This window comes from Crinia signifera, chromosome 3 (assembly GCF_055691185.1).
Source record: "Crinia signifera chromosome 3, ASM5569118v1, whole genome shotgun sequence".
Lineage (NCBI taxonomy): Eukaryota > Metazoa > Chordata > Amphibia > Anura > Myobatrachidae > Crinia > Crinia signifera.
This window is the reverse complement of record NC_139219.1, coordinates 100,433,127-100,456,300: the sequence shown is the minus strand read 5'-3', so window position 1 is coordinate 100,456,300 and position 23,174 is coordinate 100,433,127. Positions and strand designations below refer to the sequence as shown.

The window sequence follows — 23,174 nt, the reverse complement described above, 5'->3', positions numbered from 1 at the left end:
CCTTTATTCATGTCGACATTCATGCATTCCTGCACATGCTGTCTATCCAATGATCCATACCCACACTAGCTTCAGGTGGTGACACTGCTAAGAGAACAGTTCTTGGAATTTAAACAGCAGTCCCTTGGGGAAATGATAGGCTGCGTATCTGAAAGCCGGCAGCCAATGTAATCTGTGAAGTAAAGGAGTGGTCTTCAAAACACCCAGTGGTGGTCACAATCATAGCTGTGAGGCAGCACTCTTGACCTGCCTCCAAGTCTACAGCCATATGTTAGGTTATTATATTCTTGGGTCCCCACAAATGATGTTGGGACCGATTTTAGTGCCACACGCCAGAAACTGGGCATACACATATAAAGCTGTAACAGTACCACTGAGTGCTGAGTAGGACATATTGGAACTGCAGGCAGGACAGATGGCACATACAGTTCCCGCACACAAGGAAGTCACATGTACAATAGAACAGGCAGCATCAGTGGGACCGGGTATATCAGGAACAGAACTTCAAGAAAGTATTTCGAGATCTGGAGCAACAGGATGTAGGATGTGTCCAACTATACACTGGTAGAGTTAGATTTGATGGGCACAGTCATTTGGCTGATCCCTACTCCACCAATGCACAATCAGTGGCCAGCTGACCCACTTCAAGATGGCAAAACCCAGCAGATGGAGGTTGTAGAACTGACAGCGGAGAAACACTGGAGACAGAGTCACCATAGCCACAGGAGGAGTAGGAAGTCATCAGGAGTTCGTATGAGAGCCAGCACCTGAACTGCACCAGGGATGACCACCACACCAGTAAGAGTTTGTAACGACAGTGGATGGCTATCAATATGTTGATTGTAGATTGCAGGACCTATCCACCAATAAGTATGCTGACAGCCATTATGGATGCATGATACCTGATCCGAAGCATTCACGAGTCATTCGTGTCCTTCCCGCCGAAAATCCGCATAGAAAACGAGACCAAAATATCATCATCCTGCGTCAGATTCTCGAGAGACCGGATCTATTTATAAGTTCCCGTGGGGTACCCGCATGTGTCATGAATCAGTCCAGGGGTGCCCACATGTGTGCCGTATAATTCCAGGGATGCCCCATGTGTCACATATCAGACCAGGGGGGCCTGCATGTGTTCCATATCAGTTGTGGGGTGCCCGCATGTGTCATGTGTTATTTATGAACAGTTTTTTTATATAGCGCAGCCTGTCTGCCGCCATTTGTGCCGTATTAGTCCAGGGGTGCCGCCATCTGTGCCGTATAATTCCATGTGTGCTGTATCAGGTCAGGGGTGCCACCATCTGTGCCGTATAATTCCATGTGTGCCACCATGTGCACTGTATCAGGTCAGGGGTGCCACCATCTGTGGCATATAATTCCTGCGGTGAGCCAAGTCTGACATATAATTCATGGGGTACTGCCAAGTGTGCCGTATCAGTCTAGGGGTGATGCGAAGTGTGCCGTTTCAGTCCAGGGGTGTGCCAAGTCTGCCAAATAATTTCTGGGGTGAGCCAAGTCTGCCATATAATTCACAGGGTGCTACCAAGTGTGCTGTATTAGGCCAGGGGTGATCCTAAGTGTGCCCTATAAGTCCAGGGGTGAGTCAAGTGTGCTGTATAATTCATGGGGTGCTGCTAAGTCTGCCGTATCAATCCAGTGTGCTGCCATTTTTGTAATTAAAAGAATAAAAAAGTTTTTTTCTCTTTTTACTGCAGGAGTGTCACTATGTCTGCCGTATAATTTCATGTGTGCTGTATCAGTCCAGGGGTTCCGCCTATGGATGCCAATCCCGGGGCATTTTTTCAATCCCGGGATTCGGGATTGAAAAATGCTCAATCCCGGGATTCCCGGGATCCCGGGATTGGCTTTCCCAATAAAAAGACACCCTGGCTGCCCCACATTTACCTTTATTTGTGGAAGCAGCAGGGTGGCCAGGCGCCCGGTTGCTGGGTGGGGGGACAGGTCATCCATACTCCTTGCTGGGTGCGGGCTGGGAGAGCGGGTGGATTTGCTGGCTGGCCGGGTGGATTTGCTGGGCGGGCGGGTGGACTTGCTGGGCGGGCTTGCTGGGTTCCTGGGCGGGCTAGTGGGCTTGCTGGGTTCATGGGCGGGCAGGCGGGTTCCTTGCTGTCTGGGCGTGCGGGCAGCGCAGCATCAGCCTGCGCAGCGTGACCTCTGATCTCGTCACGCTGCGCAGTGCTGCCGGGAGAAGTCGGGCAGCGTCTGAGTGATGCTCAGACGCTGCCCGGCATTAGACTGCGCGCATGCGCAGTCTAATCCCGAAATCCCGGGATTGGAAACTCCAATCCCGGGATTGAAATCCCGGCGTTTTGGGGGCCAAATCCCGGGATCCCGCCGATCCCGATCCCGGGATTGGCCACCCTAGTTCCGCCATCTGTGCTGTATAATTCCATGTGTGTCGCCATGTGTGCTGTATCAGGTCAGGGGTGCCACCATCTGTGCTGTATAATTCCTGGGGTGAGCCAAGTCTTCCGTATAATTCATGGGGTGCTGCCACAAACTTTCCTTACATTAATAGGGGATATAAATTAGAATATTAGCAGAAACAACTGTAATGTGTGACTACTGGAAGTTTTCCTTGCAAGAACAAATCAAGAGTTTGTCAATGTGAAGAAAACATTGTACAATGAAGGTTGTTCTGGTACACTCATAAAGGCAAATTCACTCTCTAATGAACAAACCCATATGTACTGCGGGGGCGGGGCAGAAGTAACATGTGCAGAGAGAGTTTCATTTTAGTGAGCTATATTGTTTATGTGAAGGGTAAATACTGGCTGCTTTATTCTTACACTGCAAGATAGTTATCAGTTTGAAGTACAAACCCTACCCAAATCTAACTCTCTCTGCACATGTTACATCAGCCCCACCTGCAGTGCATATGGTTTTGTCCATTAGAGTGAATTTGCATTTGCGAGTGAACCAGAATAACCCCCAATGTGTACAAAGTTTAAGCTGCAGATTTGCTAAAGCTTCTAAAACAGACAAGTTGTGATACTGCCCATAGCAATAAATCAGATTATATATAGAATGCAATAGAACCACTTTTCATTTTAAGAATCTTTAGTAAATCTACCACAAAAGTTCTGGCGGGCCCCAGTAATATACAGGTATGGATCATTAGGTCGACCACAGGAAGGTCAACATGCATTAGGTCGGCCACTGATGGCCGACAGGCCTTATGTCAACACAAGAAAAAGGTTGACATGGCTTTAGGTCAGGGATGGGGAACCTTTGACCCTCCAGCTGTTGTTGAACTACGCATCCCAGCATGCCCTGCTACAGTTTTGCTATTTAGCTATGTTAAACTGTTGTAAAAGGAATAAAGGAAAAGTTCCACTGTCGGGGAGACAGACCAGGGGGGTGTGGGCGACTGTGTTGCAAAGTGATCCAGATGGTGGGGGGTCCAATAGGTGTCAGGTGGTCCGGTCCAGAGGGTACTCCTAACGCATTTCACTGCTTGGGGAGTGCAGCTTTTTCAAAGGTGGGATGCATAGTTCAACAACAGCTGGAGGGTCAAAGGTTTCCCATCCTTGCTTTGGGTCGACACGAGCTTTAGATCAATATTGGGGCGGTCGATAGTCAAAATGTCAACATGGGTTTTTAACCTTTTTTGCCACTAATATCAACACAGTCGACATGGACACCGTATCGGTGCACGGCTGCACTCGCCATGCTTTGGGAACAGTGCCTCGCTAAGGTCGAAACACTATTATATTCTCTCGCCACACCCTAGTGGATGGTAGGGCATGAGATTCCTCCTGTCGGCACAAAAAAACCTGCGAAAAAAACCCATGTTGACATTTTCACTGACGACCTAATGCTTAGGTCGACTTAATGACCCTGTCGACAAAAAGCCACGTCGACCTTTTTCATGTAACATAGTAATTTAGGTCGAAACTTGTCGAACTAGGGCAAGACGACCTTCAGTGGTCGACCAAATGCAGGCGACCTTTTGACTGTCGACCTAGTGAACGTAGTTCAGCACCATAGGTGTGCGCACATTTAGTGTTAGGGGTGCACAGGCACCCCCTAATGCTGTGTCCCACCCTTATGAACACCTCTGCTGCTAACAATACCAGCAATACCCTTAACCAAAGACTTTTGCTTTTCAGAACTGTATTCCATTTAAAGAAGCGCCCATCAATCAATTATATGTGTGTTTTGCATTGTTAATTGTACTAGACCATTGTCATATTACTACATATCTGAGTCATCCATATATGTCTATGACTGTATTTGCATGTAGTGTTACACAGAGTAATTAGAAGATTACAACTGGCAGGAGATTTGGGTGTGGCTGAGAGACTTTTAATATTGTAGCGAGTGCCAATAGATGATGGAAGACATGCCTGATTGGCGGTGTTAGACATGCCCAATACTTGGAGCTATGCACACTCCTTTGACGGTGCACCCCCTAATAAAATGTGCTGCGCACGCCTATGTTCAGCACACAGCACTGAGCAGCGTGTGCTGGGCTTTGAAGAGAGGCTGCTGCAGCATCATTTTTTATATATACAGTTGTGTGCAATTAAAGCATTAAAAAGGCTATTATCTTTTGGACAACTCCTTTTTAAATTAATAAACTATAAAAAAAAAATAATGATAAAGTGTGTATAAACACTACTTACTCTTAGTGACAGAAACACAGTGCTGGCACTGACTGCAAATGATAGAAATGCAATCACTGTGCAGGTAATAAGATCCGTCATCAGAACTTCTTTCTGTGAAATGAACAAAATCATGAATGTTTTATGCATAGTGACAAGGCATTTACACATCTCCCTACATAAATTGTATTGGTTCAGGAATAATCGTCCGGTGGCTTTGCCGAGAGTCAAGTACATGGGTATTCTCGCAAGAGGTCGGTAGTTCTCGCAAGATTCCTCTTAATCAACAGCAGCCGGAGACTGTCAGTCATAGTCAGCTGCAGCCGCCAGAGCGTGGGAGGGCTGCAGCAGGACAATTTGTAAGAGAAATTTTTACATATGGCCCCCAAAGTATTTTTTCCCCATACAAACGGCCCTTGGCACAAAAATGGTTCCCCACCCCTGCATTAATCACCTTTTTGCATGAGACCTGGAGTGACGCCCATCTGTTCATGCACTGTATTGGTGGTATACCCACCTTGGGAAGGCACCCGGGCAGTTCACCTTTGGAGAGCGGGGAGTGCCGGACATCCTACAAAGCTATATTATATACTAGCTGACCCGCCCGGCGTTGCCCGGGAAAACCTTGGGGTTTCTTTATTTCCAAAATTGCTGAAAAATGTCATCTTACAGTATGCTGTGCCAAAGACCTAAGATTGTAATTTGTTATAGATTCCACCATAATGTAAGAATGTGTTTGCATTGATACTCAATGACGGCAATGAAATCAGGTGTGGTGTTATTGTTTGAAACACCCAGTTTATCTCTTCTCCAAGCTTAATAAATCTGCCCCACAGACTGAGAAAAAGAATTTCCATGTTACAAAGTGTACAATTTACTTAATAAATCGTGAAAAAAATGTAAGTGTACATAGAAGTACAATCAAGAAATGAAAGTAGGATTAAAAAAATAAGTTCTGATTTAAACTGATAATTGTTTGGATGGGGGTGGGTTGTGAAACAAATCTATAGGTGAGGGTATGGATATTGTAGGCATAATTGGTGTTTGTTACACCTACAGGGGGCCCTCAATTGATGGGATTTTCACTACAGTGTCACGGTCACAGTGTCACCATAGGGGGATTCCCAATTGGGGTCCAGGTGGTCTTTTAGGGACCCTTTACAATCCTGTAGGTCTCTTCTCCTTGAGCTTATAGTCTCCCTTAATAATAGTCAAGCACTGAGGGAGACCGTAGGCTCCAGGAGAAGAGACCAACGGGATTGTAAAGGAGTCCCTAAAAGACCACCTGAACCCCAATTGGAAATCCCCCTACGGTGACACTGTAGTGAAAATTTCTTATCAACTGGGGACCCCCTGTAGGTGTACCAAACACCAATTATACCCACAATATCCATACCCCCTCCACCTATAGATTTGTTTCGCAATCCACCGCCATCCAAACAATTATCAGTTTGAATCAGAATTTATTTTTTAATCCTACTTTCATTTCTTGATTGTACTGTACTTCTATGTACACATATTTTTTTCACGATTTATTGAGTAAATTGTACACTGTAACGTGACAAATCTTCATCTCAGTCTTATTCTTCAACTTCTTACACTCATAACATTCAAACAAATGCATGCAGTGCTCATGCCCATCAACCAAACATTATCTATGAACCAAAAGAGTCTGGGAAACCCTTAAGGCAGAGCAGTGCTTGATAACCAACTGACTAACAGGGTGAGTGCAGTGTACCCACTTTGCATTGATCAATGGGTGCATTGGCCAGGACAAAGATTTCTCAGTGCAACTGGCCGGGGAGCGCAGTGACAGGCTGGAGGACTGGAGAGACAAATATGGGGAACAAAGTAGAAACGGTACATTAGGTACAGTTTTTATTTGCCGGTATAGACTGTTAAATAAACGGCAAATAATTTTTTATGTGTTCTGTGTGTTTGTGTGTGTTGTACTGTTTTTGTGTGTGTGCTGTAGTGTATGTGGTTGTGTGTGTTGTATGTATCTGTCCAATGCGTATGTGTGAGGTGTGCTACGTATATACAGTATATGTGTGTTGTGTCTTTGAGTATCTGTGCAATGTTTAAGTGTGTGTTTTGTGTGTGTTGTACTGTTTTTTGGGTGTGTGTGGTGAATGTGGGTCTGTGTTGTGCTGTTAGAGGTATGTTATGTGTGTGTATGTTGTGTGTAACTGCCCTATGTGTAAGTGCGTAAGGTGTGCTATGTATAAATCTGTGTGTGTAGTGTGCTGTGTGTATCTGTGCAATGTTTAAGTGTGTGTGTTCTGTGTATTGTACTGTTTTTGGGTGTGTGTTGTAGTAAATGGGGGTGTGTTGTACTGTGAGAGTGTTGTGTTGTGTATATCTGCCGAATGTGTAAGTTTGTGAGGTGTGCTACGTATATATGTGTGTGTAGTGTGCTTTGCGTATCCTGGCAATGTTAAAGTGTGTGTGTTCTGTGTGTTTGTTGTACTGTTTTTGGGTGTGTGTTGTAGTGTGTATGGATTTGTATTGTACTGCATGTGGTGTGTTGTGTGTGTGTGCGTGTACAATGTGTATGTGTGTGTTATGTGTGGTCTATGTATATCATCAATTATTTCCTAATTGTTTAAAGCCTTCACCATAATGTTAGAATGTGTCATTCATACTCAATGACAGCAATGAAATCAGGTGTGGAGTTGTTCCTTCGCAAACGGTTTCCCAGATCGTCAATCTTTTCCCAGATCATCAATGAAGGAAAATTAAAACTTGGTGTTTTTTAAATTTCTAAGTGAAATTTCCCAAAAACGGCTTCGAGGTGCACACCACCGGTTCCAGAGGTATATTGTTGCTGAATTTGGTGTCTCTGAGTGCCACGGTGTGTCCGCAATGCGACGGACACGCACACACACACTTCAACTTATTATATAGAATATATATATAGATATATATATATAGATATATATCTATATATAGATATATATATATCTATATATAGATATATATCTATATATATATATATATATACACACACACACACACACACACCATAGGGGTCCGGTACTCCCCTGCTCAAATTGCATCGGCGGGTGCCCGCAATACACAATATGTGTTATATACCATAATTACTATGGCTACATATAACTTATTTCATGCGGCTAAATATTACACGCTAATTAGCGCTGCCACTGTTTAGTCTATTAAGAAATCATTGATAGTGTATCGAGGTATTGATAGTAATGCAGGAATAGTTATATTGTTATCCCTGCTATCTGTATATAGTTATATTGTTATCCCTGACTAGAGTGAGTATCTCTCGATACACGGTCAGTGATTACTTAATAGACTAAACAGGAGCAGTGCTAATTAGCGTGTAAAATTTAGCCGCATGATATAAGTTATATGTCACCGTAGTAATTATGTATCCTGTTGATGTGTCCGCTGTCCATTTTCATGCCATATTTAGATATTTATATACTCACAAATATTGTTTTGTATGAATAATAACATTGTGCACATTCTTCACTTTGAGGTTTGTTTCTAATGTGGGTTGCCAGGGTTACAACGCACGACGCAGAGACGGAGTTCTGGCCGCATGCGTCTATGGTGTCCATGGCAATCTGTGTACACAACGGGCCGCATATTGATGATGTCATTAGTGATTGTTGCGACCCGAAGCGAGGTGAGTTTCCCGCGCTTGTGGTCAGCGTCCTAAGGTACTTAAGGTCTGTTTATTTTAGTTTGCTGTGAGCCTGATGACGACACGGTGGTGTTGAAACGTTGCTATGTGATTTGCCACTTATTTCACTTATTGTCTTGAATCAATTGGCTGGAGTGCTGCTTTCTTGGAAGGTATATATATATGTGTATATATATATATATATATATGTATATATATATATATATATATATATATATATATACACACACACATACATACATACATACATACATATATAAATATATATATATATATATATATATATATATATATATATATATATATATATATATATATATATATATACAAGTCTGTAACCCGCTAAGAATGTAACATCTCACATACAGAATTATACCAGATTATTTCGCAAACCCACGGATAGAAACACCACATTACATGCCTCCAGCTTCCATCCCCCCAAACTAAAATTTTCACTACCCTATTCCCAATTTCTTAGGTCGATAAGGATATGCTCTGATAGAGCAATTGCCATCGAACACATTGACATAATGATTCTTGACTTTTTGGTAAGGGGCTATGATGAAAAACAATTGCAACTGGCCAAAGACAAGGCTCTGAGGTGCCAACGTGAGGAGACACTCAGACCCACTTGTAAAAACAAAGATATGGACAAGCGGTTTCCATGGGTAAATCACTACAACACTGAGAGTAATACCATCCGCACTGTTTCTAACAACTTATGGCCCATTGTACAGACTGACCCTGAACTACTACTTGGGGATAAAAGACTTATGCCATGCTATAGTCGTGGAAAAAATCTTAGGGACTGGGTCATGAAGACAGACATTAGCGGACTTGATCAGTTGCAATCTGTACAAGGCAATTTTTGCAAAAAAGACCAGGTTGCTATCGGTGTCTTAATTGCATAGTGTGTAGGGCACTTATGACTGGTAGCGATTTTCCACATCCCTTGACCGGTAAACGCATCCCCATCTGCCATGTGGTCACATGTACTACCCAGTACATTGTGTACCTCATAATGTGCCCATGTGGTAAGGGCTATGTCGGCAAAACTGACCGCACATTGCGGGAAAGGATTGCCGGGCATAAATCCACACTGCGTGCTGCCCTACTAAGTGGGCACAGTGATCAACCCGTGGCACGACATTTTGTGACAGCCGGCCATAACATGAACCAACTTAAATATACTATTATAGACCACGAGCCGGTTAACAAACGGGGAGGCGACAGGTCACTCCGGCTGTTACAAAGAGAGTCCCGTTGGATTCACAGCCTGGGGACACTTGCCCCAAGAGGGCTTAATGAATCCGCAGGACTGCATTGTTTTCTGTAACACACTACACGTCCAGGTACTTGCGATCCTTTCTGCTTCATGCGCACGCAGCGCTCTGACATGCATTCTTATGTTGTTTGCGTTTATTCTTTAAGTTTGTATTTGACAGCAACTATCGGCTGCAACTGCATTTGATGCAGTATACTTACCTTACGCATTCCCTTATTTACGTGAACTTTCTTATGTTTTTAACTTGTATTATATGTTATTTAAATTTTTTCACTGTTATGTCTTTTGTTTAGACTGTTGTCCGGGCAACGGTAACGGTATGATGGCGTCATCAGTGGGCGCTTCATTCAGGACCTGAGCCGTCGGGATGACTTCACGTGGTGTGGTGTTCCTGATATAGGTATGTGCTTTCATTTGTGTTTTGCATCCTGATGAAGAAGTGAATAAAACTTCGAAAACGTTTGATCCAACCAGCGTCTGCTTTACTTGATTGACCAGTCTCCGGGTGCCGCTTACTTTTCATGTGTATATATATATATATATATATATATACATACATATATATATATATATATATACATATACACACACACACACATACATATATAAATATATATATATATATATATATATATATATATATATATATATATATATTATACACAAGTCTGTAACCCGCTAAGAATGTAACATCTCACATACAGAATTATAGTGAATGCATATAATTGGATATACCCAAACAACATCCCCCTCCCCGTAGCCTCTAGACCTGGTGTTTTACTCCAACTACATTCCTCTATAGGCCCTACTGCACAGTTTCTGTGTCATGATGTCATCATCAGCCTGACCAGTTTCATCTTCCAGCTTCCACATCCCAGACGAAATTGCAGTATATGCAATCTATTACTAGTGTCCTTTAAACATTATGCCACATGGAATGAGCCAAATTCTGGGACAGAAAGTGTGACAGCAGGGACAGAGGGACAGAGAGGGTGACAGCAAGGACATAGGGACATAGAGTTAAATAGATAGAATAACAGAAGGGACAAATGGACAGAGAGTGACAGCAGAAACATAGGGGCAGTGACAGTAAAGACATAGGGACAGAAACAGTGACAGCAGGGAAAAGGTGACAGCTGGGATAGAGAGTGACAGCAGAGATAGGGTGAGGGGCAGCAGGGACAGAGGGACAATGACAGCAAGGACAGAGAGAGGGACAGCAGGGACATTAGAAAGGATTAAGTTAAAGCTGTGACAGAGCCACAACTGGGACATAGGGACAGGAAGAGTGACAGCAGGGACATTGGGACTGACAATAGGGACATAGGAGCAGAGAGAATGACAGCAAGGACATAGAGTGACAAGGAGAGAGACAGTAGGGACAGAGAAAGGCACATCAGGGGCAGAGAAAGGCACAGCAGGGACATATGAACAGGGAGAGTGGCATCAGGAACAGGGAAAGGGACAGAAAGAACAGAGAGTGATTACATGGATATAGGGGCAGGAGGAGATATAAGGGACATAAAATGGGACTGCAGGGACTAAAAAAGGTACAGCAGGGAAGAGAGAGGGACAGTGGTACAGCGAGAGGAACAGCAAGGACAGAAAGAGAAGAAAAGTGACAGCAGGGACAGAAGGACAACAAGAGTGACAGCAGGAAAATGAGTGACAGCAGAGACATAGGGACAGGGAGGGCGACAACAGGAACATAAGGGCAAAGAGAGTGACAGCAGGGACAGAGGGGCAAGTAGAGTGAAAGCAGGGACAGATGGACAGTGACAGCAGGGACAGAGAGAGTGACAGCAAGGACAGAAAAATAGATAGAATGACAGTACGGACAGAGAGTGGCAGTAGGGACAGAGAGTGACAAGAAGGAAATAGGGACAGAAAGAGTGACAGCAGGGACAAAGAGTGACAGCTGGGGCTCCCGGGCAGCAGCAGCACACACCTACAGCAATAACACTCAACTTTAGAGGTTTTTTGACCCTCCCCTAAACATGTTGGGGGTGTTGCCTTATGGGATGTGCCTACACCTCCCGGGATTAGGCCACACCCCTACATTTTACCAGGGCCCAGCATACCTCTCTGCGGCCCTGGGTGTACATGCTGTTACTAATAATAATGCCTGCTCTTGTGCCCAGATGTGCAGTCACATTAAACTTCTGATCAATGGCTGCAGGAAGAATTGTGATCACATCAGAATAAAGGTTACTACTCACAGTCAGTATTGCCAAAATTAGCTATTTACCACTGAGATTTTCATCTTTTCTAGTAATGTAGCCTCTTGAATTGTGCAACATATTTTTAAATTGTCTTGAAGAAATCCAGGAAACAGTTTTTTAATCAGTGATCTACAAAACAAAATGAATAGAGTTATTGGGTCTGATACATGAGCAGCCCTCCAGCTGGGCCTGACTCAGAGCAGCCCTTGAGCCAGTTGCACGTGGGACATATTAAAGAACAGTTGTTTCAGGTAATTGTCATAAAAATTATGTACTCCCAGAAGAAGGGGTGAAAAGCAGTCTGCATAGATTTCTATGGAGGCTTCTAAATTAAGGAATGTAAAGTGCCAGTATTCAAAAAGCCACGCTAAACACAGTTTAGCTCCGATACCGAACACCATTGTAATCTAGGGATACATTAATGGACATTTTTTGGATACTTCTTCACCCGCCATTTACACATGTGTGGTCCAATCACTGCACAAAAGCTCTGACCTAAAGAGCTTTAATGCTGCCCATACACAGCGCATTTTGGGTTGCTGATAAGATGCACGCTCCTGCACACAACACATTGTACATTCCATAAAGTATGCGCTGCCCATAGTTTTTGAAGTAGATTGCATCGCATTTAGTTCAAAACACATGGTGCTTTAGCACATCGCATGCGTTTTGAACTAGATGCAATGAAATCTAGTTTAAAACGCACTGTGCCCATCGCACTGTGTATGGGCAGCAGAAGAGTGCAAACCATAATGCACTGCATAGGGTTCAAATCCAATTTTGCCTGCCATCATATAAATAGAATCAACATACATTTAGGAGATTTTGGTAACACCTGAATGTCACTATACAAACAGGAATAATTGAGTTTGATTTTCCTACTGGTGTCCTGTGGGAAAGGTGCTTCGGTACTTGTGTAGTTTCACGGCGCCACTGCGCGCACAGTCTGTGTTTGAAACTTGGCAGCTTGCCAGGCTCTGTGTTTAACTGTGCGCGTGCCTGCTTTACATATGTAATCTACGTTATCAGCGTAGCAGCGCTGACAGGTCATTGTGGTACTTGTAGTTCCACAGTGAAATAGACAGTCCTGCACAACGCTGACAACGGGGGCATGTAAACTGGACACCCCGGCACACCGCTAACGTACGGGGCTTCTAAACTAGACACCCTGGCACACGTTAAAATGTAGACGCTTTATCGTCTAAATCCAGACTCCCTGCAAACCGCTAAGAAGGGGGCCCTTGTTAATTCCACTATCCACGCCACCTGGAAGCGTGGCGAGCGCAGTGTGCCTTGCGAGGGGACGCGGTACGCGTCCGACCGACCTTTTCATACCCCCACTATCCACGTCGGCGTGGAGTTGATCTTATAAAGAGTGGCAAGCACAGCGAGCCACCGAGCCCGAAGCGTGGCGAGCGCAGCGAGCCCCGCGAGGGGACGCGTATACCTGTGAAGTAATCCGCGTCCGCTCGCCACACTTCGGGCTCAATGGCTCACTGCGCTCGCCACACTTTATAAAATCAACTCCACGCCGACGTGGATAGTGGGGGTATGAAAAGGTCGGTTGGACGCGGAAAAGGTCGCTCGCCACGCTTCGGGGTGGCGTGGATAGTGGAATTAACAAGGTCGACAGCTGTTACGTCAACTAGTGTCATTGTGAACAGGTTTAACAGTGTTTTGCACAGTGCACCTCTATGTACCCCTATACCCAACTAAATTCAGACTCTTTAGCGTCTAAATTTAGGTGCCCCCTTCTTAGCGGTTTGCAGGGAGTCTGGATTTAGACGCTAAAGCGTCTAAATTTTAGCGTGTGCCGGGGTGTCTAGTTTAGAAGCCCCGTACGTTAGCGGTGTGCCGGGGTGTCCAGTTTACATGCCCCCGTTGTCAGCGGTGTGCAGGACTGTCTATTTCACTGTGGAACTACAAGTACCACAATGACCTGTCAGCGCTGGGCAGTGCTCACGTAGATTACATATGTAAAGCAGGCACGTGCTGCGCTGAGAACATCTAGAGCGGCATGCGCACAGTTAAACACAGAGTCTGGCAAGCTGCCAAGTTTCAAACACAGACTGTGCGTGCGGTGGCGCCTTGAAACTACACAAGTACCGGTGCTTCTGCTATTCCAGGTTCTAGGTTGCAAGAAAATGGTGGTTAAAGTCCTCCCAGAAATTAAGGCTGCCTCTCTCCACAGTGCCCTGATGCCACATGCCGTCATTAACCTTACACTCCACAAACCTAAATGCACCTTACACTATGGCCGGAATTTAATGCCACCCGAGTTCAGTGCAAGCCATGTCTCCTCCCATTTTCATCACTATAGAGGCATGCTAAGCGCTCTGTGAGCTTCTGGCATGCCCCCAGCCCCTCTGTCTCCCATGAATAGATGCTTTGTGTAGGCACTGACATGCCACTGAGAACTTTCCGGGTATGCCATCATGTGTAATGGGTATTATGGTGTGTGGTATAATGTGTAAGAGGAATTACAGTGTGTGCCATTAGGAACAGAGGCTTTATTCTAGTTGACACGGAACAGGACAAATTCAGCCCCGTTCCGTTGTTTGGGGGTCTGTGCATGAGCAAGCATGTATTTGGGCATGTGCAGACCCTGGCAACTAACGGCCTCGGCAAGTTACACACTCGCCGGTCCGTTCGTTCCGGAGAGGAAGGGACTGGGACAGATGGCACGGGAATGGGGCTTACCCATGGGAACGCCCAGTGTTTTATGGGCATACCCATTCCCATGGGTATGCCAGACGCCCGCCAGTCTTCGTCCAGGCTCACGCAAATAAAAGTCAGCGACCATCGAATGATTTCTCCTGCAACAGAGGCATGCAAGGGGATTTCCATTACACATCCCCTCTCATGTTACTGAGGGGAATCGGTGGCAGCAGGGGGTGGGTGTTGGGATGGGCGGCAAGCAGCGTCTCAGGTGCTCAGTAAGCTACAAAGTTCGCAGCTAATGAGGCCCAGTGTAGAGATATCAAGTGCATTACAACATACAGTATAAAGAAATACAAATAAATCATTATTTATTTTTCATTAAGCAACTTAAATAAATGACATTGTATATTAGCTAATTATACATGATTATTTTTAAATACGGAATGCTGTACTTACATTATAATTGAAGGGTCGCTACTTTGTCGACTCAAGTGATAAGAAAGTGCTACTAAAAGGCCACAGAATGTAGAAAAAAGAGGTGGAATATGTCTAATATCCCAGGGCTCCTAAATATAAAACAGGTGCTTTTCATAATCAATTATATAAATGGAAAAAAGATCAGATCTCCAAAACAAGTTATAAAGAAAACATTATTTAAATAAGAAAAAAGTATTTTTTTACCATTTCATATTTTTCATGGATTAAACATGCACTGAAGTAATGAAAACCTTGTTACTACACACCAGCAGTTCTCAAACTCTGGGTCCTGACCCCAAAGTGGGTCCCGACCTGCTCAGTATGGGGTCGCGACTCCATGTTGCTGACCATCAGGTTGCTGACTTTTCTAATCTCAGTCAGTCTGAAAACTCTGTTGAATTGTCTGTTATTGTAGACTCCTCCCATCATTTAGTGCCTCCACAATGCTGCCATGTATGTGCTGTCTGCTGACTACACGTGTGATGTGATGACCTTCTGCATTAACTTGCTGGGGTCCCATAATTATTTTTATTGTCTGATGGGGTCCCAGAGCAAAATTTTCTGAGGACCCCTGCTCTACAGAAACAGTAACTAGTCGGCATTTTAGAGCTTTTAATGCATAATGGTTATTGTTTTATTTCTTTAGATAAATGTGAAATAAATCCCTTTGATGCACTGTTAAATAATAATAAATGTACTGATATGACAACAGGAGTGCAGGAATTACATACTGCATTGCTGTTTTTTTTTTTTATTATTGCAACAAGTTATGGTTGTCATACATTGCGGCCACTTCTACCCTTGGCGTAGTTGACGGCAATCCCCCCTCCCTTGAGCTGCTCGGAACCTTTCCGGGCTGCAGGATCGCATGCGCTATATCGCATGCAGTCCTTTTGCATGCTATATGTCTCGCATGCGATTCCAGCCAATCCTGCCTCAGATCTGCTTTCATTCACCTGCAATTTGGGCTCCTTTTCTGCGCTTTATCCCAGGAAAAGAGACCAAATTGCTGATGAGGTACATAGGGGCAGATTTATTAAGCTTGGAGAAGAGATAAACTGGAGATAAAGCGGAGAAAAGGTAAAAGGAGATAAAGCACCAGCCAATCAACTCCCAACTGTCTTTTTTAAACACAGCTGATTGGCTGGTGCTTTATCTCCTTTTACCTTTTCTCCACTTTATCTCCAGTTTATCTCTTCTCCAAGCTTAATAAATCTGCCCCATAGTGTATTACAGAACACAGTGCATGTTTAACAGTTCTCTGGTTATACTTGTAAAAATGCTTAACATAATAGAGAGTTGGCATTATAAAGTCATACTTACCTACTTTTCAAAACTAGTTTCAGGGAGATTATAGTTGGTAGTAGAATTTTGCACAGCGTCCCATTGAGTGGGCGTGTCATGCTCCACCCAAAGGGCGTGTCTAGTTCCATACATGGGCCCTTATTCTGATCGGTGCGTCCGGAGCCGATTATGCGGCCAGGACCGTGCGTGCGAAACCCCGCCTTCCATACGAATCGCCAACTCCGTCCGTATGCGGTAAGAAGCTGTCCGAACGGACCGCACGTGTATTTTTCACGGAATACGCCTTCTCCATCTAAGGGAACCTCCCCCATCATTCGATGGTCGCAGACCATCGAATGCAGGAACAAGTGCTCCACCAGCTCCCGCAACCTCAGACCACACGGACATTTTTCCGTGTAAAAGCAGGGATCTGGGCGGGCAGCTGACATCCGGCGATGTCATATATTCGCCCCCTACATGTGCGTCACCGCCGCATTACCATACGTACGCCCAGCGTTTTCATGGGAACGCCCATGAAACGCGGGGCGTATGCATATGGTAATGAGCCCAAATAGCCCTTCACACCCCTCTCCACCCCCTGTTCGGAGTGTTCACATATCATGCGGGATTTGGCCGTACGCCCCGCTCGCACATGCGCAGACACAAAACATCGGCGGGCCGAACGCACGCGGATATATCCGCACCAATCAGAATAAGGGCCATGGAGAGATTGAGAAAAGAGTTTGTGCACGTCGCACCTAGAAGCGTGGGTGCGTACTGCTACATCTGAGAGGAATATTTTAAAATGACTTATATCCAAATGTAGATGGGCCCCAAAGCAGGCTAGGTGAAATGAAGGAGATTGCTAGACTAATGAGGGAGAGAGGGAGATTGCTGCTATTTCAGGGAGTCTCCTGCAGAGTGCAGGAGGGTAGGCAACTATGTATAAAGTGCAAACAGTAACATAGAATTGAGCAGATTTGTTTTAATACACATATTGGAAGAGACAATATTTTGTGGTAAGTACAATAGCTGCAGGGAGTGTTAAAGTTAGGGTGCACCGTGCATGCATGACAATATAAGCATATAGCATCACTTCCAACAAAAACTGTGCATTCGGCTGAATGATAAACCAGTATATTTCTGCAAAAAATTAGAAGCCTGGTAGAACCATGAAGAGAATTAAGCCTGGACTCCCCACCAATGCCAAATTCATCCCTTTTTTTTTTTTTCATTTTTAATTAACTTTTGTTTATACAGCACAACACATTCTGTATTGCTGAACAATGATCTTACAGGGTTTACATACATGAATATAATAGATCCATGAATACAATTACAATAATATTTATTGATAACCATAAATTAGCAATTATAGCTAGCATGCACACATATATGGTTTGACTTCAATGAGTGTGAGGGAATAAACAACAAATAATTCTGCCCATTTTTTATTTTAAGGACACTGGTAGTAGGACAGGACTGTCATCGTTGATAATAGTGAAGGGACAGGGGGTATCAGAGAGCATTCCTCATGTTGAGGAGCCACAGCTATATTGCAGAACATATAGTGTGATACGTATGACAATAGATAACAAAAGCTATGTACAGGGATTCGGTATGAAATCCCGACAGGGTCAAAATCCCGAATGGGTCATAATACCGACAAGGACAAAATCCCGACAAGGACAAAATCCTGACAATTAAAATCCAGACAAGGACAAAATCCCGACAAGGTCAACATACCGACATATAGAATGTACAGGTGAAACAGTCAACATGACTTTGTGTCGACAGGTCGCGAGGTCGACATGGGTTTTTTCACTGTTTTTTGACCTGACTGTCGACACGGTCGACATGGACACAGTTGGTAAGGGAACCGCATCGCGCTCGGCACACTATTTTATTCTCCCACCACGCCCTAGTGCATGGTAGGGCATGAAATACCGCCTGTCGGCACATGTCGGGTCAAAAAACTGTGAAAAAAAACATGTCGACCTCGCGACCTGTCGACACAAAGTCATGTTGACTGTTTCACCTGTACATTCTATATGTCGGTATTTTGACCTTGTCAGGATTTTGTCCTTGTCGGGATTTTGTCCTTGACGGTATTATGACCCATTCGGGATTTTGACCCTGTCGGGATTTCGGCTGTCGGGATTTTGACTGCATCCCATGTACAGTATATGCAATGGATCAATTAAAGAGGAAAGCAAATGGGCCAGGTGGATGAAGGCAAGCATTACGAACCTCTATTTGGGGTGTACAGTAACTATTCTTTTGATAGCTGACTGTCCTGACCTTAGCTGGTTAGTACCTAGATTATTCTTTTCTATGTAGGTATATGCTTTGTTTCTTTATGTGAATAGACCTTAATTTATGTTTTATGTACTGTTCCAGGCAAATTTAAATTTCTGTTATTCCCTTCATTTCGCACATCTTCCCTGATAGAGCACTCTACAATGAAAAAACCTATACTCATCTGTGTAACCACTTCAGTTCTAATGGAAAGGGAATATCTAGCCAGGTTCCAGAGTAGCTGGCCATATACTGTAGATAAAGATTTTTTGTCCAATCTGGCTGGTGGGAACAAAAACCTAGTAATGTATCAGAGCAAGGGGGTGATTCTAGTTGGTTTTCAAAACCAAATTTCTTCTTTTATGGCTGAAACCATGTGCACTGCAGGTGAGGCTGATGTAAACCGTGCAGAGTTACATTTGGGTGTTATTTTGTTTCTGTGCAGGGTAAATACTGACTTCATTCTTACACTGCAATTTAGATTTCAGTTTGAATACACCCCACCCAAATGTAACTTTCTCTGCACATGTTACATCTGCCCCACCTGTAGTGCACATAGTTTTGTCCATTAAAGAAGGAGTTTGATTTTTCAAACCAACCAGATTCACCCCCCAAATGACAGTTGACCATTTGCTTCGGAAATGCAGGAAAACTGACAAAAATGGTCATTCAGATTTTACCAAATTCTTGTTCCAACCATCCAGACCAGACAATAAATCTTTAGGTGTATGGCCATCTTAAGTCTAGGAATCAGATTGTACTCGTAGCTCTGTTTCTACATGTTACTTATTATGAACACTTTCCTTGGTAGAGAATGTGTCACTGCCTTGCGTGCATGAAGTCTCAATGTCACTTCGATCTGTCTGCAAAACTGATCTGCTTTAACATTTAAATCATTAGCTGCACAGCCCTTATTTAGGGAGCTGCCCCACAAAGGACCCTTTAGTGGCCAGTGCTCGGTCCAAAAATTGGAGATCAGCACCAATGGAGGAACCATTGTAGTTTTTTCAGATTTGGCACCAGCCATTCAGATCTTGCTGTGATGAGCCAAGCCCTTGGCAGCAATAGCATAAGTGGACCTCCATGGAAAAGAAACTCCAGACACTATGTAAGAAGGCAGAAGATGTTGCGCCCAAGCAAAAAGAATTTTGGGTTAACAAGAGAAGATTGCAACCCAGCAAATAAGCATTGAATTCTCCCAATGCAGAAATAAAAGGTTGAGAATTAGGGAAAATTGCAGTGGTGGCATGGCAAAGAGCTTAAGGAAGACTTCTATCATTATATCTCCATCTGTAGGGTAAGAATCTGCATCAAATGTCCACATACCTTTAACCATGTGTCCAATTGTTAGGTCAGACCCTGTGTCCAATTATTAGGTCAGGAATTATACACCTGCCCCATTGAAGATTGGCCGCTAGCCATGCCCTATTTACAGTTCAGACATTAGACCCGGTCTGCACAGCTACATAAGTGTGGAGGGTTGGCTCCCACCTTTTTATTATCAGTTTCCCACCCAATTAAAAAAAAAAAAAAAAAAATCTAGGAAAGATCTTGCCAGGTGATAGAGCTTCTCAGGTGGTAGAGCGTGACTGTAGGGAAGGTGTGTGTGTGTGTCCTTTTTTTTACCCCTCTCTTTCCAGATACCAGTGGGCCTTACACTCTGTTGTGGGGTCCCGGTTTACCTCTATGTGAAACTGCTAATGATGATTTGTCACACTGCCCCACTGGGAGATTACTGATCTATTGTCTTGCCCTATTTTTCTATTTTGCACCTATCAATTGTACCATGATGAGTTTCTGAGTTTATTCAATAAAATATGTAGTCAGCCCTAAATGCAGTGGCATATCTATAATGGAAGCAGTACGTTATCTTACCTTTATGGAGTTATTGCAGAAGATGTATAAAATGGCAACTACAAAAGTGCTTCGGAGTAAACTGTAAAGTGCTGACATGAGTCCAACTGTTGCTGCGAAAGACAAAGTCAACTATTGATTATTTACATAACTGAATATACAGTAGCTAGATTTCTCATAGATACATGTTTCGTATATGGGGTCTGATTCTGGCTCACTCGCAAAACCATGTGCACTGCAGGTGGGGCTGATGTAACATGTGCAGAGAGAGTTACATTTGGGGTAGTTATTTTGTTTCTGTACAGAGTAAATTATGTCTGCTTTATTATTAGGTTTCAGTTTGAATACACCCCACCCAAATGTAGCTCTCTCTGCACATGTTACATCTGCCCCGCCACCTGCAGTGCACATAGGTTTGTCCATTAAAGAAGGAGTTTGCTTTTGCAAACCCATCGTTGTCTATAGTAGTATATAGCAATATTGCCAAACGAGTACTACTCAGGGGAAGAAAAGATGCATCTGATGACATTTATGAGATGTGGTGTATTGTAGATACATGAGAAAGTACTGTGCATTCTCCTAAATAATCCTGATTTTGTACACATACATGACTACAGTAAAGGTAGGCAACATTCAGTTCACCAGCAATTGTGATACTGCCAGCATTGCTCTGATACTTGAATGTTAATGCCCCTCCTATCTCAATGCCAACAGTTTTGTCATTCTTCATGACCTTGTGTATAATGTGCTCCTGTGCATTTTCAGAGGTAATTCCTCATCTTTGCAGCCACAGCTTACGCAAGTTATGTTAGCCACTTTGAGAACAGCATCATCGTCCCCTCGCGGCCTTGCTTCGCTCGCCACACTTCAGGCTCAGTGGCACTATACTGTGTGTTTTGCTGTGGAACTAAAGAGGTTAAAAATCTATGTTTCTCATGGGAGTCTACTATAAGTTTATTTGTAAATGAATACAAAGGAATGCTGCTTGGAATGAATACAGTATTGAAACCAGTTTTAAAAGAAAAAAAGATACTGTACATACAGTATGTGTTGTGTCCTAGCCGCATCGTTTTGTGACAACGACGCATTTTTTGGGAAAAAACAAACATAAAAGACGCCCAACGCCAGTCTCATGGGACCTGGTGTACCGAGGGGGCAGTTTGGCATCACTGCAGCAATGATGTGTGAGGATACATCTGATATATCTGTACAAGCAATGCTGTACAGTACTTCTTCCTCACATTTATTTTTAAACAGTTAATATAAAATACAGAGTAATGTCTGTTGTATATAATGGTGTTTTCTTCTATGGTACGATTGTTGCCCCTCTCTCTGCTTTCTATGCCCAGTATCTCTCTGTAATCTTCTTATTTATGTGCTTTTCACTTATTGTACCATTTGGTAGAACTTATAAATGATAAGTTACAGTACTATATGGCACTTACCTGAACCACCAAAAACAAGGATGTCAATCTGCTCCAGGAAATATATGCAAAACGTATTGATTTGAGGAAAAAGACCCAAAAGGGAGATGATGGGAAAACAACTTACAAACACTGGAAAAAAAAAACAAAGAAACAAAGATACATAGCAGACTTTATTCATGCAATAAATAAATAAAGGAAATAAACAGCAACTCACAGAATACAATGCCCTATAATTTAGAGTTAAATTAATGTATACTCAGTTGTGTATCGTAGGGGTGTAACTCCTACAGGCAATGGAGACACCTGCCTCCGGGCTCCAAGCACTGAAGGGGCACCTGAATGTTCAGCAGCACCTGTGTGGTTTACAGCAGGATCTAAGTGTGACTGCTGCTCTTCCAACAATACTCTGGTGTTCCAGCTGCTGCAAAATAGTTAATTGGCTCTATCTAGGGTAGCCAATACCAAAATTGCCAGGATTTCAATTGTATGCGCAATCTAAAGTTGGGCAGTGCCTGAGCACCCACTCAGATACTGAGCATGTTGTGGTCAGAGGTCACACTGCACATGCCACACCGTCACACCCCTGCATCTGCCTGCTCTGTGCCACACACTATTTACTAATGATTTGTACAGGTATAATGCTTTCTATAAAGCACTGTCCCTGTGAAATACTTCTTGACACATTGGCGGAGTCTGTCATGTTTTAGCAAGACTTCTGCGCAGTGACTGGCACTGCGCCATGTGCATATCCTCAGTGCTGTACAAAGACTGCAGGAGAGAAACCATAATAGCCTTCACCTCTGACAATGTCTCCATAGGCATAAAGTGACTAACACCATCAGAGCCAGATGTCGTAACCTTTGGGACCAAGCTCCAAAAAGCTTCCCTTTTGGAGCTTGGTACATAAGGTTCAGACTCAGTACCCATTCCCAATAATGTGGACGGCAACTGGCTCAGTCCACAGTTTGCTTTGCTGTCTCACACGGGACCAATTCTGATGATTGTGATTTGGAGTTCGTATGTTCTTTCCATGTTTTGTGTTTCCTTTTGGATCTTCCCACAGTCCAAAAAGATACTCAAGCATACCTCCCAACTGTCACGATTACAGCGGGACAGTCACGATTTTCGGGTCCTGTCCCGCTGTCCCACCCGCGGCAGGCATTGTCCCGCTGCGGGGGGTGGCAGTTAAGAGACCCCCCGATCTAATAGAATAGACGCTGTGCGCATGCGCACAGCGTCTATTCTCGTATGAAAACGAGGTTGCGGCTAATTAGCATAAGCTGCGTCCCCATTAGCATACGCCCCGCCCCCTTTTCGGGCGCTCGCGCCCCTATTTCCCCAACACAGAAGTTGGGAGGTATG

The 23,174-nt window shown here is 43.9% G+C and overlaps 1 protein-coding gene across 2 annotated transcripts in view; it reads right to left on the bottom strand.

Annotated features, from left to right (window-relative positions):
- PCNX2 (pecanex 2) overlaps positions 1-23,174 on the bottom strand; it is a 187,714-nt gene that overhangs the window by 74,250 nt on the left and 90,290 nt on the right. For both annotated transcript variants that reach the window (XM_083176293.1, XM_083176292.1), the window contains exons 14-18: positions 21,831-21,941; positions 20,407-20,498; positions 14,929-15,038; positions 11,838-11,940; positions 4,650-4,742 (exon numbers count right to left, since the gene is read on the bottom strand). In XM_083176293.1, the coding sequence (XP_083032419.1) occupies positions 4,650-4,742; positions 11,838-11,940; positions 14,929-15,038; positions 20,407-20,498; positions 21,831-21,941 (509 nt within the window). The remainder of the gene's footprint in view (positions 1-4,649; positions 4,743-11,837; positions 11,941-14,928; positions 15,039-20,406; positions 20,499-21,830; positions 21,942-23,174) is intronic.